Source organism: Cygnus atratus, chromosome 6 (genome assembly GCF_013377495.2).
Source record: "Cygnus atratus isolate AKBS03 ecotype Queensland, Australia chromosome 6, CAtr_DNAZoo_HiC_assembly, whole genome shotgun sequence".
Taxonomy (NCBI): Eukaryota; Metazoa; Chordata; class Aves; order Anseriformes; family Anatidae; genus Cygnus; species Cygnus atratus.
In genome coordinates this window covers 18,732,655-18,750,143 of record NC_066367.1, presented here as the reverse complement: position 1 = coordinate 18,750,143, position 17,489 = coordinate 18,732,655, and the positions used below count along the sequence as shown (strand labels likewise).

General features: G+C 38.4%; 1 protein-coding gene across 3 annotated transcripts in view; it reads left to right on the top strand.

Moving 5' to 3' along the window:
* The window catches only part of RAPGEF4 (Rap guanine nucleotide exchange factor 4), a 152,801-nt gene that overhangs the window by 60,145 nt on the left and 75,167 nt on the right, over positions 1-17,489 (top strand). For all 3 annotated transcript variants that reach the window (XM_035568018.2, XM_035568010.2, XM_035567993.2), the window contains exons 5-6: positions 13,930-14,002; positions 15,099-15,163. In XM_035568018.2, coding sequence (XP_035423911.1) covers positions 13,930-14,002; positions 15,099-15,163 — 138 coding nt within the window. The remainder of the gene's footprint in view (positions 1-13,929; positions 14,003-15,098; positions 15,164-17,489) is intronic.

Below are 17,489 nucleotides of genomic sequence, written 5' to 3'. Positions count from 1 at the left end.
TTGTTTGCCTTATTTCCAATGTGTTTGTTTTTTATTATAGTATACTTCGCAGCATTTGTTTCTAATATGGTTTTAGAGTTGCAAGTTAGCAGAAGAATTATGTAAAATGGTTTTAGATATGAAGGCGGCTTTTTCTCTCTGTTAATGAAACCTTTCTTAAAGGCTGTTTTATAATTATACTTGTGGCTTGGTGGATAATGCCTCTTCTTCATATGCAAGTCATTTGATTCCTCTGGTGCCTCATAACGCTCAAGAAGCATGGACTCTTGCAGTGTGACTCATACTGTAGCTTATTTTACTACATATTCTATATAAAGACTTTCTTTGAATGGTAAGTGGATACACAATATCAAAGGGACAATAACAAGCTTTATCTGTCTTGCTTCACAATAGAGAAAAAGTCCTACAAGAATAGACTGGAGTGTAGGTGATTGCAAATTAAGTAGCCCTTCAATTAGTAAGTGTTCTAACTTTAGTATTGCCAGGGACCTTGTCTTCTAGAAGGACTGAAAGTCTCATCCCAGTACAGCAATACTCTTGCTTCAAGAATTAATCATTCGTCTTGCTGTCGGAAAAAGGTTGAAGTCTATCAGATTCCTTCTCAATAAAACCTGCCTCTCTTTCATCAGGAGTGTATAAGAATGCCCACGTATGTATTTTACCACTGCGACAGCGAGCAATAGCAATGCATTCCTTAGCCATTCCATCTATTTCAGATGCTTAACACCTTCGGTACTGGTATGTCCCAAAACTGAAAAGTTGCAGCTTTAGGACATCACGTGGTCACAAGTGAAAACACAAGAGAACTGCTAATAAGAGGAATTGAAGTTGAAAAATAAGTTTGGGATATAAAAGTAATCACAGCCATTGAAAAGTTTTACTGAAAAAGTTTATTTCCTTTCCATTTTTGTCTCTTTTCTGCCACAGATATTAACTCCAGCTTCCATGATTTATCTACTTATGCTAGCAAATGTATGTGGTGGCTAGTCTGGAGTTACACCTGGGGCCATTAGCCAGCCAGCATGTGAACAGACTGCTCAGCTGGCTGCTGCCCAGTGAAGTGGGTGACAATGAGTGCTGCCCTCTGAAAACTAATGTGCTTTGCTCTCCGTGTAAAAACAGCATGTTTATCTAGCACTGCTGTTTGCTTTGTGTAAATGTTATCCCTTGTAGTACATTGCTCCCAATGGGCTTGAAAAAAGAACAGCCACGGTTCATGGGAACTGTGGTGGGGCCTCCCCAGCACAGCCTAATATGTTTATTTTACTACTTTTTTGACATCCTTTAAACAAACAAACAAAATATGATTCCATAAAGAAGGAGCAGGAAATACAAAGATTTCTAAGAATTGAACAATTGAAAGAAGGACTACAAAGTTTAACTTTCAAAATTAATGAGCTACTGTATGTCCTGGCTGTATTAAACCTATCTGTCGAATGGGGTAGGTTGAGATTTCAATATGCTGCTGAAATTATTTTTAGCCATGTGTAAGGCAGGTACACAGAAGAAATGGTTGTTTGAGTCGAATGGACACACAAAAGTTCAGAAAATTGGTTCGATTCCCAGTGAGCTTGCCATCAGGTATATTATTTTTATAATGAAACATAAGTTTTAGAATGTACTTTTAAAAGCCAGGTCTTACAGAATGGCAAATTAAACACTACAAACGCGTTTCACTGAGAGCATCTTTACTCAGTTCGATAGAAATTGTCTTTCCCCTAAGAGGCCAGTACTTGGGCATTTCTGCTGACGGGTTCTGGATGCTTGGGCTCGGCAAATTGTTTCTGGAGGAGCCTTAATGCAGGAATCAGCTTTTCTCATTGCCCCTCAGAAGAGGAATTTCCTTTCCAAATTGCCTCACAGAACTGCTGTGTTGGTGCATATGCAGTATTTGGCATACGGTTTAATGGTCTGTTAGTGAGTCTTCAGTCTTATTTCTCTTGGTCTTACAGTTGGTTGGTTACAGTCTTCCGTCATCACGATTTGCATAGTTCTTCCACGTAAGTATAATAGCAATAGCTGTGTCCTTTTGAATCTGGTTATATCTAGTTAAACCTGTCTTTGGAACATTAGTTTTTCTTCATTAGTTACCTGCTTTTTTGGTGGTACAGCTTCGGTGCAAGGGTGTGACAAACATCATTTGTTCGGATGGGAGCGTGTTTTCTAAGGCATATAAGGTTCAGCCTTTGGAGGTCTGTCCTAGGAGGGATACCAAAGCAGTGGACATCTTGTTCTCAGCTATCATACTCTGATTTAATCTTACTTGCTTTATTTGAACAAAAATGCCTGGTGAAGCATCCACATCTTGTATTTAGTTAACTTGTGCCATTCTACACCTTTTATGCTGTGTCACTTGCCTGCATCCTGCCTCTAAGTGCATTGTGAGCCTTCCTGGATGGTAGGAGGAAGAGACAGGATCTGATCTGTCATTCTGTGTAGCACCCAGTCAAGCTGATTTCAGGGCTCTGTTGGATAGAGGAGGAGACTGATTTGGTGTTATATTCATTTCCTTCCACTCTTATTTTTCCAGAAAGATCGTTATTCAGTTTAGTTCAGTACTTCGCACTTTGCCTCTTGTGAGTTGTCTCCATTTTTTTTTATTCCTCTAGTTTAATTTTTCTCTTCTGGTCATGTGTAGGTTCAGCTTTAACATACCTCTTTTCTGTTGTTTTTTTTTTCCATTTAAGAAAATCTACAGTGCATCTTCATTACCGTGACAACCTGTACATCTCAAATGCTGTTTTAGTCTTCAACATGACAGATCATAGAGAGAACGAAGGCTGATAATAAGGAATAATAATCAGACAGATGATGTTTTTGTGGTTATATATTGCCCTGTGAAAGAAATTCCCATTCAAAAAAGGAATAGAAACCAAGGCTTCTTAATATGAAACTCCTGCCCACACTGAACTATCAGCCTACTCAAACTAGGCTACTTGCTTGATGTTCAGTCTGAAAAATACACAATCTGAGTAATTTTCAAATGGTAACCAAGTGGATTTAAATTATTTTTACCTGGCTGAATAAATCTGAAAGAAAGTTGCATAATTTCTTTAAACAAGTCACTCCTCAGAGTTTCAGAGAACTTTTGATTATGAGGTGGTTTGGACACTGCTTGGCTTATACTATTTTAAATCCGTTAAAGCTTACATTTTATATCCTATTTTCTTCTGGTTTTGCTTATTATTGATATCACAATGCCGTGAGATAAAGAATAACAAACATAAACAGTGCTTCACTATGAAAAACAGAAACTAAGCTTGTGACTAGAAAATTGGTGGAGGCTTGATGTTGTAGTTTGTGCTGTTCATCTGGATCTGCAGAATCTTTAAGCCTAAACTGTCACAAAGGCAACCAGCTTCAATGAGCCTAGATTCTGTCAGTTGTGAAATTACTCAGCTGTTTCAATGACATCAACTGATAGAACTGCTTGCTTTGGTGGCAACAAGAGGCAAGAAGAGAGTTCATTTATTAGGCATATCCATGGGCCACCTCACTTTTTTTTTTTCCTTTCCCTCTTACAGTTAGCTATATTCCCTGAAATCTGTGCACTCGTGATAACTCGTCTGTTCAGTGAACTGTGGAGGATCCCTCTAGAGAGTCCTTTCAATTTTTTATGGTTATCTTAGTTTTTTTGTTGTTTCTGAAACCACAGTGTCTTAACTATTTTGAGACAAGCTGTATATAAATTACTAGGACTTCTTGACTTTCCTCCTTTCCAATTAAAAGAGTTCTGTTCTGCCATTGCATTGCAGAATGTTAATGCAGTTTACCTGATCCCTGTTTTACAGCACAGCTGAACCACTGCTACTGTGTGTTTGCATATCAGTTTGATAAAAATCAGTCATTCCAATCCAAATACGTTTTGGTATCATCGGGTAAGATGATGTCTTTCAAGTCCGTCAGAAGAGACTGTGTTTCACAGGACTTTATGGGGAGCCTGAAACATGAGGGCAATGAGATGTTAGACTGTGTATGGTGAAGTAGGCAGTATAACCGAACACTGTGTTAGAAAATAGCTGAAGCATTATGAACTCCAGTGGGGAATTACCATAGGCAGCATCTATTATACTATGCTGTGTAAGAAAGGGACTCCTTTGGATTTGGGAAGTTGAGTCTATAAGAGGTTTGTGCTGGCAGTACAGTTCCAGCGGTGCCGTTGCACTGCCTGCTGACTGAGCTGGGAGGCCCGGGTGTGTTGGGGTCCTGTCAAGTGATACCAGTCTGATTGTGAGCAGCTTTCTGTGCCGCAATATGCTTATTTTCATGCACCAGGAGGAGTAGACTATGTTCAGTCATACTCCTGGAATTATAATTATTTAGTTTGTCTTTAGGTTTCCCCCTAATTATTTGGTATTATACTTGTTTTGATTTCACAGCAGTGTTGCTAAGAGAGCTGCACAGGCTGCTTTTAAAGCAGCTCACACTGTAATCAAAATAATATTTTTAAAAGCATTGAAGTAGGACTAATGTTATAAAGGAAATTCCCTTGTATATTTACTTATTTGCTGCATTTACCAAATATCATCATTATTGGTAGATACAATTGTAGTAGAAACAAGCACTTTGGAAGCTGATGCTTGCTTCTGTGAGAAGCAAAGGCACAACGTTAGACTGACCCCACTGAACTCATTAAGAGGTTTATATTGATTTGAGAGGAATTAATATTTAACACAGTTTCCTTCCAGATGAAAACAAATTTTAGACCAACATACTTCAGTGCTTGTAGGTAGTAAGTATGAAAAGCTGAGTTCCAAATCAGCTCACCATTTTGCTTTTTCTTTTCGTTTCAAATCTCTTTGTGAGGGGAGGGAAGAAAATATTTATGTGCAATGGATAAAGCCACTGCTTCATACAGTATCAACACGAGGCCAGTTTAAGTGTCATTTAAGTTGTACTTAAAACCTATTTTTAGGGCTTAAGCACTGCACAGACCTTGTGCTGACCTTAAGAATTTCAGTGAAGGAGTATGACTTCAGCCTGTTGTTGGAGCACAGCCTGCCCTGGAAGGTTAGCAGCTTTTCTCTGTCTCAGTGGCACATACCTAGTTCCACATACATTTCTTAAGGTAAAGCCTTCCTCATAACAGTCATGCAAAGATGTATTGAATGTGTGGATCAGGACTTCAGTATTTGGAAGGTGACAGTCTCAGGCTGGAGCAATAACTTGATATAGAGGCTTTTGCTGACTTCTGACTTGTCTAGTACAAAAACTTGTTTTTTGCTTGATATGCAGGTTAGAATATGTGATCAGGAACAAGACATGTATGTTGCTGCAATTCCAGAATTTACTGTTCTGTCAAAGTACTTTAAAAACATAAACCTCTTCCTGGTGTGACCTTTTGTCTCAGCTGAAGCTCTGCTCTAGAAAAATACAAAAGATAAGGGAGGAGCACCATATGGAGGACATAGTGTAGATGGCAGCTCACAGCTGCCCAGGCAAGGAACTGGGCAATGCCAGCATCATCTTGTATTTGTAAGTCTCTTATTACCTGCCTTTGGTCTTCCTTGTATGCTGCCTTTTTGCATAGCGCACCCAAACTGAGCTCACCTGAAAGAGAGTATCTTTGGTTCCCCAGTCATTACTGTAGTGTATCTGAAAATAGAAGCTGTGACTACCTGAGGGTAAAAGGAAGTCTTCTGTGTGCAGAACTTTCAGAAATTGTTCTCAAAGCATGTTTTCCCTGCACACAGCCCGTGAGATGACACCAGATATAGCTCAATCTAAATGTTGTCAGTGTAGGTTTAATGGTTGGCTGTAGTGGTAGAAAAAATGTTAAAATAGTGCGTTTTTCTTAGTAGTTCAGCTCTTTTGAAGTCTTATCTGTTGGCTTTGCTAATAAAGACACGGGTTTACAATTGCTAGCTTTGCAGAAGAGTTTGAAGAGGAGTGAGGTTCCATTCTGCTACTCGCATCATTCACAAAATTCCAGCTAAAATGTCATTTGCTGCATCTCTACTACAAGTGATAATGAAAGGGGAAGAAAGGAGAGCATAGTTTGATTTTTCTGATCTTATATTGAGTTTGAAGCAATGCTGCTGAGAGACGACATCATCTGATTTTAAAGTGAGCAAATTCAACAGATATCACTGTAAAAGAGTAAATACAGAATTGCATAATGTTCTTTTTCAGCCACTTTTGGCTGAAAACTGAACTTCAAGTTGAAGGCAGTTGAATTGTTATATATATATGTATTACTTTAAATATAGTATTTGTTCTGTGGCTACACAAGTGCAGTAAAAGAAAACACACAAATCAGATGGGCTGTTTGTTCTTTTTTCTTTTGTCCTCTTTTAAGTACATGCAATCTTTCCCACCCTTCCAACCAAGTCGCATCTCCACCCAACTGCATTTCCTGAGTGGATTCCTCTAGGAGACAGAATCAGAAGGCTGCATGATGTCATTTCTATATTTAAATTAGATGGAGCAGAATAGGCTGTGTAATTTGTTTAATCATTGCTCATGCTCTAATTTCCTTGGATTTGATTTTTTGCAGTGCAGTCTTATCTTCGGGTTTCTATCTGGTAGCCAAGTCTGCTATTTGGCGTGATTTCAGTGAGCTGGGTGCATTTTTCTTTTCAGCTAAAACTCAAGGGGATTCTGTGATCAAGCAAATTCGGCACACGGAGCTTTTCAAGCACGATAAATTGATTTAAGTGGGAATGTGACAGAAAAATATATGGCTCCAAAACAAAGAGATCAAATAAAATCTAAAGCGTAGTTGATTAGAGCCATACAGAAACATTCAGAAGATGGTAAACAGATAAATAAATAGAGAAGATGCAGATTCATCCGCCATTATATAAACTGTACTAATTCTGGGATCAGGATTCAGCAATTTCAGTACAGGCATTTCCTGTATTTATTTTATCTCAATATGACTAAATGGTACTTCAGTTCTGCTATTTCAGGCCTTGTCTATCTCGTTTTAATGACTTGAGTAGACTGACGTGTACAAAACAGACTCTGTTCAGTAAATTATGGTAGAATCTTTGCATTTTATTTTCTCTTCTTCCACTATATATAAAGATTTATATTCTCTGTTGTAGCATTTTATTTTCTAATTTGTCATTACCCTTTCCTTTAGAAATACTTCAATTCTCTTCCCTTATCTATACTTGGATGATATTCTGGAAATCACAAATGCAAGTACTTAGTAATATTCAGGATTCTTGATATTCTCCATCCTAATATAGGTAGGCAGTTTCTGCATGAAATTCCCCTTTGTACTGAGATAAAAGCACCCCTCAATATGCTGTTGTGCTGTATGTGTGCTTAATGACTTGAAACTGATTTCAAGTGCAGAGATAGGCGGTGAGGTGCACGCAGTCTGTGACATTACAAGTGGAGCACGTGTTCTTGCTGTGCACAAGGAGGAAGACCACCGCAGCCCACACTGGAGGTGAGGTGTTGATCCCATACAGACCCACCTGTAGCAAACACCTAGCTAGGTGGCAGAGACAGGGCCACTGGGCAGCCGGCAGCACCCAGCAAGAAGAGGCAGAGCTCAATGAGGAGGTTGGAGCTGCAGTCCTGAGGGGCTTGCATTCTCCAAGGGCTACCAGCCCAAATGGACCCCACTAGATCTGGGGCTGGACCCAATGTTACATGTGGCCCAGACTTGAAACACATTGTGCTGGGGTCTGGTCCTCTCTTGGTCTGGCTGAGAAGCTTCTGAGGTCGTCTCGCACTGTTCAGCCAGTTTTGTACTTCTGTACAAACCAGTTTCCTTTGATATGACTTGTGTATCTCCTGGTATCGCCACAGGCAGGAGTCGCTTTCAGTCAGCAGGATTTCTGATTTTCATTTAATAGGCTGCTGCGTGGTGGTAATGTAAAGTGCTTAGTTTCTCTTTGGAGACAGGGAAAAATATTGTGAAGAAGCTTATGGTTTTGTTTTTATTTTCCCCAAAGCAATCATCAGAGTGAAATTCACAAACAGATCTGTGCAACTTTGCCATGTCATTTGCCTGCCTGGGTTGCTCTCATTACAACCTCACTGAAGAAGCAGGTTTTGAGATTTGTGTGTATGGGTTTGTTCTAGAGTGAATTTTGATGTAAATAACACTTTATAAGTAAACGTGGCTCATCCAACAGCGGAGGGAAAAAGTCTGAATATGCAGGCGGGGTGGCTGTGTTACAGCTCGTGGATCGGGGGGTCAGGTGTCAGCCTGTGCAGACGGCTGGAAGCATGGACGTGTTCCAGTGAGCAGGCAGGAGACCCAGTGTGAATCCCCTATTACTGTTCAGGTCAGTTACTGTGGTGCTGTTGGGAGTTGAAGCTTTAGAGAGCTGATGCTGAGGAGCGAGGTTTGCTTCAAACCCTGTGAGTTTGCTCTTATCCAGGTATGTTTGTAGTTTCTTTTCACTACTGTAATTTAGGCTTTAACAGGAGCGATACGAGTCTTGAGATTACATTATTGCAGCAGCTTTGAATGATGACTTACAATCCAGTGTTAAACAGTCATTGGACAGGTCCTTTTTGAAATATCCAATTTAGGCAGCATTGGCCAGAAATGTGTGGAAATTTTCTGACTAAATTTGCTTAGAAGAAATACACTTATTAATTTGTAAACAGAGTAAGGTAGAATCTGAAAACAGAATTATACCAGAGTTTTCTATGCGTCTCAACACATAATATTGGGCAATAACGAGTGAGTGGGTTTTTTTTGCTTTTTTTTTTTCTTCCCATTTTTAACAAGATTTGGGTAAAAAAAAATAACTGACTATGCCTATTGGTTATTTATTTAGTGAAATTCAGTAGGAGCATTAGGCACTTTTTATTGGAAAACACTAATGGATAGCAGGCAGATGACCTGAGAATTTTCCTATAAATTAGTTCAGTGAAGAGCGATCTTTAGAGCATCATCTCTAGAGGCAGAGATCTAGACTTTGAGATGACAGGCTGTGCTTGGTTGGGGGTGAAAAGAGGGTCCAGAGATCTTCTGGGGCTCTTTTCATATCTCTCCATATTCTTCTGGAGGAAAGAGAAGAAATGATGCACTGTGCTGAGCTCACAAGGGAGATTATTCATTGCCAAAATGGTATGACTGGCACAACCAACTTGGAGGAAGAACAAAATTGTACTGAGAGCATCAGTGATCAATTATTTATTATCAAAAGAAAATAGAGAACTGCTGTCAAGCTACAACTTACATCACCCTAGGGAAACCCTTAACGGAGTATAGGCAAATAGCACAGAGGATTACAGAACTCAAGTAACAGTCAAAATAACAACATCTAATAAAGTAGTTACACGAGGTTTTGAAGAATGTGTGTGGAAAGGTCACCTTGATATTTGGCCTAGGATTTCTAGAACTGAAATGAATTATTTTGTTTTACTGTCAAGTCTGCAGGTAATGCAGGTTCTGCCTTGTCGTCTTCTCTGCTGCCAGTGGTAGACAGAGTAGGAGACAGTAGAAGTGCATCTGGTAATTTAGGGTTCAACTGAAGTGATGTGACTCATGAGGTTATATTATTGGAGCAGCTTCAAACAGTGATTTACTACCCAATGTCAAACAGCCATGGGACAGGTCAGTACATAGTGCTACTACGTATCGAGGCTGTGAGTGGGGGAGGTTAAGAGAAGGAAAGAAAATCACCTATGTGTTGTGGTTTACAAAACCTTTAGTTTTAGAAGACAGTCACTTCCAGCCATGTGTAGGTTCACTGTGGCGTGGGGAAGCATTAGACGCCTGACTTCACTCCCCAGTGCTGAGTACCATCACTGTTTGAAGTCCTTATTGAATGGCCCATCAGTTACTCTGCTGACTGGAGAGCTGCTGGACGTGGGGGTGTATCTGGTGTGGAACTTGCATTTAAAACTTTATGCCCAGGTGGGCTTTCCTTCACCTTTTGTGTATTGTTTCTGTCGGTGTGGTGGTTTTGCTATGCAGTGCACATGGAAGAGAACAGAGGCTACTCTATTTTCTTCACATCTGCCTGGCTTGTTTTGGAGTGCTTGTATTGTATAGATTTCCTGTTTTTGATCTTTCTTTCTCTTTAAACAGGGATTAGATCTTCAATACTTGCAGCAGAAGAGAAGGGATTAACTACTAAGACGTATTTTATACACCTTATGTGCACTAGAAGAATGCATAAGGGATTCAGAGATAGCTTGCACTGGAATTACAGTAATGGCCTTTCTAAACATTATCATATAAAAAATTTACCAGAGTGCATTCATGGTGTAGAAGAAAATCCATTGTAGTCATGAAAACAGCTGAGACTCGTCACCAGCTAACCAATGAGTGGCCTTAAAAACTGTTGATGAAAAAGTTCATCCTCAGTGCCTCCCCAGTGAGGAAAGTGCTATTGCTTCCTTCCTTCCCATCCCCTACTGTTCCTCATCAGTACTCTTCTGTGCTTTGGGCTATATAGCAGTGACTGAAAAGGTCATGTTAATTTTTACCACTGCATGGCTATGAGATGGTCAGTAACTGGAAGAAAAAATAGTGTCTTTATTACTTGTGCTGTCAGATTAGATGCAGGAAGCATCTGATCTTTAAGCTATTGCATGATAGAATTAGTAAATTAGTAGAAATCTGAAGAAAGAGTGAATAGGTCACTGAGTGTAGTTTTAAAACCTGCTGTCATGTTGGATTTACAGAACTTGAAGACTTTTGGTAATAAACAAGCTTATATGATAGCTGTTGTTGTCTTTCATAAGGAAGGCCTTTCCAGAGTTCGTACCAACGGTGGAACACATTTTAAGAAGCCTTTTGTAAATATTTAGTTTGTTAATCTTCAGGGTCATTTTAAATGCCACCTACTTTTACATTTTTACTTGCTGCGTTTTCTTTTCATTTACAGACATTGCAGTAATAAGACAGGTCTCACACTCAACATTGTTTTTTCCTCATTATCTCAGCTTTGAGAGAGCTCATGCTTGGAACTTCGTTACTCCATTCAATACTGTGAATCTCTATGTGGTTATTTTCATCTTCTTTGCATACTCAGGTTTCCCCGTGGACAACATTTCCCAGACTTCTTGACAAATGAGTGTCCTTTGACATTTAATTTGGCTCATGAGCTGGCACAATTTTAGTTGTAAATTGTACCTCCAATGTCAGTCTGCACCCCATCAAGGTATCTTCATGGGAGACCATGTGTAGACAGTCGTATCAGCCTTCATTTAAGATAACCTGATAGTTTAATTCATGCTGAGGTCCCTTGGAGGAGTCTGAACAACTGAACTTTCTGAGGGCAGGTCCAGAATCAGTGCCTCTTCTGGTAATGCTGGCTGACCTCCTACACAGGCAGTGCCGCTCACTGGGCTTGCTCTGTCAGTCTCCTTAGTAGACTTACTCCAAGGCAGGGTAGGACCTTCGTGTGGAAGATTACAAAGTTGAGGTCCTTGGCAGCCTACACTTACGCTCTTTGTGGCCTTTGGCATCCTGAGAATGACGTGGGGCTGAATGTGGTTAGGGGCCTCCACAAACAAAAAATCCACAAGTGTTCCTAAAACTTACAGTACACGAGTGCAAATAATACAGCAGAGTACAAGACTGCATCTACCTTCCCTGCCTATTTGATGAAAATCAGACCTGCATCTAAAGATAGATGTTGTTGTTGTTTTTCAAAAAGGACAAATTCCTAAAATGTGAATAGGGTTCCAGAAACCGTAAAGTGTCGGCTTCTTACAATACCTTTGGGTACCACTGCTTGATGGTGCACAATTGTGCACAGGTTTTTGCAACTGATCCCTTACATTATACAGGGCAGTTACATAAGGGACTAAGAAGAGTTGTCTTTTTAGCAAAAACGTGGAATTGTGCATATTGGGTGCTCAATGTGAAGAGTTTGCATCTGCTTTAAAGTGTTAAATGCAATTATGGCTTATCATGCCTGTAAGACTTCTGCAGGTATTTTTTGTTAAGCTAGGCCCCCAAATCTTTTGGAAATTGTATGACGTGTTCTATGCTTCATTTTGTGAGAAGAATAAGCAGGAGAAATACTAGAGAATTAATGAGAAAGGAAACTGCCATGTATGACGATTATGAAAGTTGTATAGGAAATGCATACATTTGAAAAGTTAAAAGAAAATTACTATTGTTCTACAATTCAAGTTCCTTATCAAGTTGGATTAAATGTAGACTAATAATGTATTTCTGGGAAAATGCTATTATGGGTAAAACAGAAAAAATAACTGAATATCATCTGAATGATGAGAAAGAACAGGAAAAAAATACCCTATGTAATTTAATTGTATCTTATTCCAAATGAAACATTTCAATTTTCTATTTCTAAACCAAATTTCAAGACCGAGCTCAGTAGAAAATAGGACAAAACATTTATCTACTCTTTGAATAAAATGTTATTTCAGCCCCTTATGATATGTTTTCCTTTCTTTCATTTTGACAACTGAAATGAGTTTTTTCCCCTGTTTTATGTATATGGTTTATTTATTGAACTGAGAAAATAATTACTTCTTGCGTTCTTCCACTTGCTGAGTTCCAGGCATAGAACTGGAGGCAGAGTTTGGGAAAGAAAATAAGAGTTTTATCCTCAAATTAAGTAGTATGTATTTTGTGTGACTGACCTGGAATAAAACATAACTTTGCTCCTGTGAGTTTTCAGCTGGATTATGGGTGAGATTTAAATAATATGTTACTAAGCTTTAGGATGTAATAGCTTGTCTAAAAATAGGATTGGATTATATAGATTAATGTAATCTTTGCAGGTTTTGTTATTATTTAGAATGCAAGACATTCATTCTTCCTTGCTAGAACTGATGAGATTTTCATATCCATCTCCAGAAAAGAAAAAAATGTTAAAAGGATAATTCAAGCATCTGTTAAAATCCAGCAGATAACATTTATGGAGCTGTAGGATGTTTTTGCTTTTTAAAGCAAAGGATAAATCTTTTACATTAAAATTGGACTAAAGGGAAGTTTTCTGCCTCAATTAATATGTGTCCATAGCTGAAACCTAGATGAATTTCAGCTAGTTGTTTGTTCACGTTCAGCTCACTGCACAACCTATGGATGGCATTACAATTTTGTTTATGCTGATCGTCAGCATCCCTGTTGCACAAGCTTGCTCTGTGACAGTTTCGAAAGGGGCATTATAACTGTTTACCCTTAACTATGGCAGTAATCTAGCATGACTGAAAACAGAAATGTCTCATTTATTGAATGATTTGTATGAGATAAAAGGACATTTTTTTTCCTTCGTATTATATTTTAGCTTCTGTGAATTTTTTAAGCCCTAGGCAGAGCTTTGAACCTTATTCATCATGTCACCAGCATTCACTGAAGAAAAATACCAGTTACCAACATCAGTTACAGTCATGTAGTTTACTGTGGTACAAAGGACATTATTTTTACAGTTACAAAATTTCATTTGATACTACAGTATTAATGTGTATGTATACATAAAGTTGGTGCTGGGTTTGTGTGTTTCATAACCTTGTAGTTTTGAAAAACAAACTTTTGCTTGCTTAGTGTGTTGGAATTAAATGTTTAGTCTTAGCACTAAATCCTGTATGTTTTAAATCTGGTACCAAAATTGTAGTGGTATGTGAGTCCTATGAATTCTTAGTTAACAGCCTCATCTCCATTTATACACTAAAGCAGCTTTCTAGCTTGAGTTTAGCTGAGTAGTGTAATTTCAAACAAGCTTTAAAACAGCCTTTATGGGAAATCACACAAGTACAATATTGATTTACTAGAACCCTCAAAGTCATGCTTTGGGGAAGATCAAGGAGGGAACTCTTTTAGCGCAGCTTTTGATAAAATAAAGACAGTGCTCAAATCAAGAAAGCTGGTCTTGTAGCATTAAGAGTAAAAGACATCTGACTGGCTCAGTCATAGATTGTTTATATGCATCTGAAGCACAAGGCAGCAGACACAAATGTACATGCCACATTATCCATCTGTACTGACTTACATATCTGTACCTGACGGAATTTGCCATTGCTGTCTTCCAGAAATATCGACAATATATGTCTGGACTTCTCACTCCTCCTTATGGTGTTATGGAAACTGGCTCCAACAATGACAGTAAGTATGAGGAGGTAGAAATCAAATGCTAGAAAAAATATAAAAGAGAAGAAAAAGGAGGAATGAAAGTCCTCTGTTTTGGGGTGTGGAAATTAATATATTAAATTCAATTCAGCATTACCACTATATTAATATTCCATAGAGGAGGAAATAGTTTGGAACTTGCTTGATTGCATTCTTAACTGCATACAACTGCACACAGAGCTGTGCCCAAATTTGCGCTGTGGGACAGTCCTCTTGACTAAAACATACTGTATTATGTTGCATGAAATGTAACTGGTTGTAGATGGTATATGAATTCTATGGAATGCAGCCATGAGTCCTGCTTGTAAAATGAATTTAACAAACAGAGTGATTTATTTATTTATTTTTTTTAAGTTAGATTGGGCTACTTTGCTTCCTTGGGAACTTGGGTTCATGTTGGGACACACAAACTGCACTAAACATGCTGCTATCTGACCTTAGTTGCATAGGTAAATAAGTTTGGGTATGGCTTTGTGTCATGAGAGCCTGTCAAACCGTGGGATAATGGTGTAGACATGAATCCAAGGGTAGCCTTTGGAATGCGTCATTTCTGTAAATCAATGTATTTTTATTTAGTTGCCGGAGAATTATTTAGGCAACAGCCAGGATGATATCTGATGGCCTACAGTCATGTCTGTAAATTTTGGGTAATATGCTATGCTACATTATTGTTTCACAAATAGAATATATTGATTACATAACATAACTGTGCTAGGAAGTGCAAACAAAATGACACATTTGAATTCCAGGTATTAAAACACAGGTAGTGGTAAAAGAAAAAAAAAAAAACAAAACTAATTCCTGTATACATGTTTAAATTATTTACTTGTGAGACAGTACTACTTCTAACAAACTGTGTTTATAGCATTTACATAAGTTAACTTTCTTTTTCATGTTCCTAAGAGAAGAAAAACTGCCTAAATAAATGTTTTGCACTTAACATACACATTCATCTACGATTTTTTTCAAAGTATAAAAAAGACAAATTGCTTATTCCATTAATAAATCTTTCTTTTGTTTCTTAAAGTATGTATAGTATTTATTTATTTTCTGTATTCTATCCTTTCTTTAGGAATGCCAGATAAGGACAGTATGTCAGGCAGCTCTCTTTGCCAAGTCTCTAAAAACTGTAATAAGGTAAATTACATCTATTTTTGCCTTTGGGTTTTGGTGGGGGGCTTTTTGGTAATAAAAAAAAAATAATGCAATAGTACAGCATGAAACTGAAAAGAACCAGGTGAAAATGTGAAGCATATGATTGGTGCAAGTGCAGTATACAAGTTATAAGGATTCTTTAGAGATTTTATTATAAAACAAGAGAAAGCAAAGTGCTGCTGTTGAAGTTTGTGTCACAATTTGATTGTCATCGTTATGTAAGGAACATGGTGAGGGTGAGAAAGAAAGGCATCCCTGTGACAAGACCCAGTACATAGCCAATGGATCATAACATTCATAGTTAAGTCCTGTTTGAAGGCTAAACTGAGTCTTAGCTGATGCATAAACATTGTTCTGGCCTTTTGTACGGGGTGAATTTTCTCTGGTGTTCAGAGAGCAGCTTTACATGCCAGGTGCCCTTTGTAAAAAGTTCTGTTCCTTTGGTCTCACCACATCAGGACCGGCATGAAAGAACTTATGAATATTGCTATGCTGGCATTAAAGTGATTATAATAGTTGGAAGAAATAGTATCAGGTGTTGCTGCGAAGGTTCGGAATTTTTAGACTTTTTTTATGATGAGAGTAGAAAAGTTACAGTAATACACAGTTGCTTGGATGCCTCCTTTCTGTATATAGGAGTTTAATTAGATGCATTTGTGTGATGTCTCTAAAAGGTTAAAGGATTTTTTTTTTTGTTACATAAAAAACATCTCCTGACAGCAGATAAAGACAATGAATATTTTAGCGTGTTTCCTTAATGCGAAAATAACTACTTCCACCTCTCCCTGTCTGTCTGTCCTGCTTCCTCAAGGGTACTGACCTTTCTTAATTGTCACCTTTAGCCTTTATTAAATGTATAAATGTAACAGTATGCAGTTCCTTTTTCTACATTCTTATTCACTAATGCTGTACCACTTCCTGACAGCCTTACCCTATATGAAAATAAACATTTTTCCATGCACTAAGTAATGATTCTTAGATACTTTTGTATCTTTTGCTCTCTAAGCATTTTACAAACTTTTTTAAGTGCTTCTCTAAGATGTTGGCATTTCAAAGCCTTGAAATACATAAGTACATAAGAGTTAAGACAGATCAGGGGTCGTGTTTGACCCCTCAATGAAAGTACCAGGTGTAGAATCCAAACTAAAAGACGTTTTATTTTCTGAAGCGGGTAGAGGTAACAAGATAAAAACATCCCAGGCTGTCCTAGAAGGTGATATTTCCCCATAAATGGGTAGTGATGCTCAGCTAAGGAGCATATGTGCTTTCAGGTCCAAAATATTTTAGAAACTGCGCAAAGTTTTGTGATTAATATTGCTGCCAGTAGCTTGGCTTTTCTAGCACAAGAGGACTTCATACACAAAGTAACCTTCACCTGTGTAGGAGACAGAACTTGGCTGGGACAGGCTCAAACTGTTCAATGACTTTAACAAGAATAAGGTCCTTCGCAAACCATATTAACTTCCTTTCCAAGACACACAAAAAACAGCCATCCTTCACCCTCCCACATTCTGTAGACATTTCAGTGGAGAGAAGCTGAGAGAGTAAATATGTGACAGATGCTTGTCACCTTGCTTCATCCCGGAGGATCTCAGATTGTCCCATGACAAATGTGGCAGAACCTACACAGCCTAGAAATGGTTCACGAATCCTAGTTCTGATTTTGCCATATGGCCATAGTTTTCTCCAATTACGTCAAACGAAAGGTAAGTGCAACAGAAATACTTGCATAGTTTGTTTACTGTGTGCAAGCTTCATTCCTGCAGTTTAAAACTGTACAACTGTTACAGTGCTTACACAACATGTAGATCTTCACGTCCTGCTCTTTTGAATGATCTGAGAGATACTGGGATTGCAGGTGCAAATTCCCAGAAGTGTTGGGAGCTATTTGAAATACAAAGTAACAGGATACCAGAAAAGAGCCCTGAATTTGTGTATTTTATGTGCTTTGTATGTTCTATGGTTATATATGGCTGCAGAAATAGCTACTGCATTGGGACAGGCATTCATCAAGGGAGAGGGTAGTGTTTGCAGGTCATCTTTCAATTATTTTATATCTTTATATGGATAAAATGAGGCCTGTAGGACTGCCTCCCCCCCCCCCCCGCCCCCCCCTTACAGAGGGGCCCACAGGCTATTCTGTAATGGCCAGACAAAGACTGAGTGAGGACCTTCCTGAAATTAAGAGAAAGTTCCTCAAAATCTTTCATGTGGTAAGAAAACATGACACTCTTAGAAGGAGATAACATAATTTCTTCAGAATTTCTAGTCATAATGATACATTTCTGTATTTTTGTTGTTTGTTTTA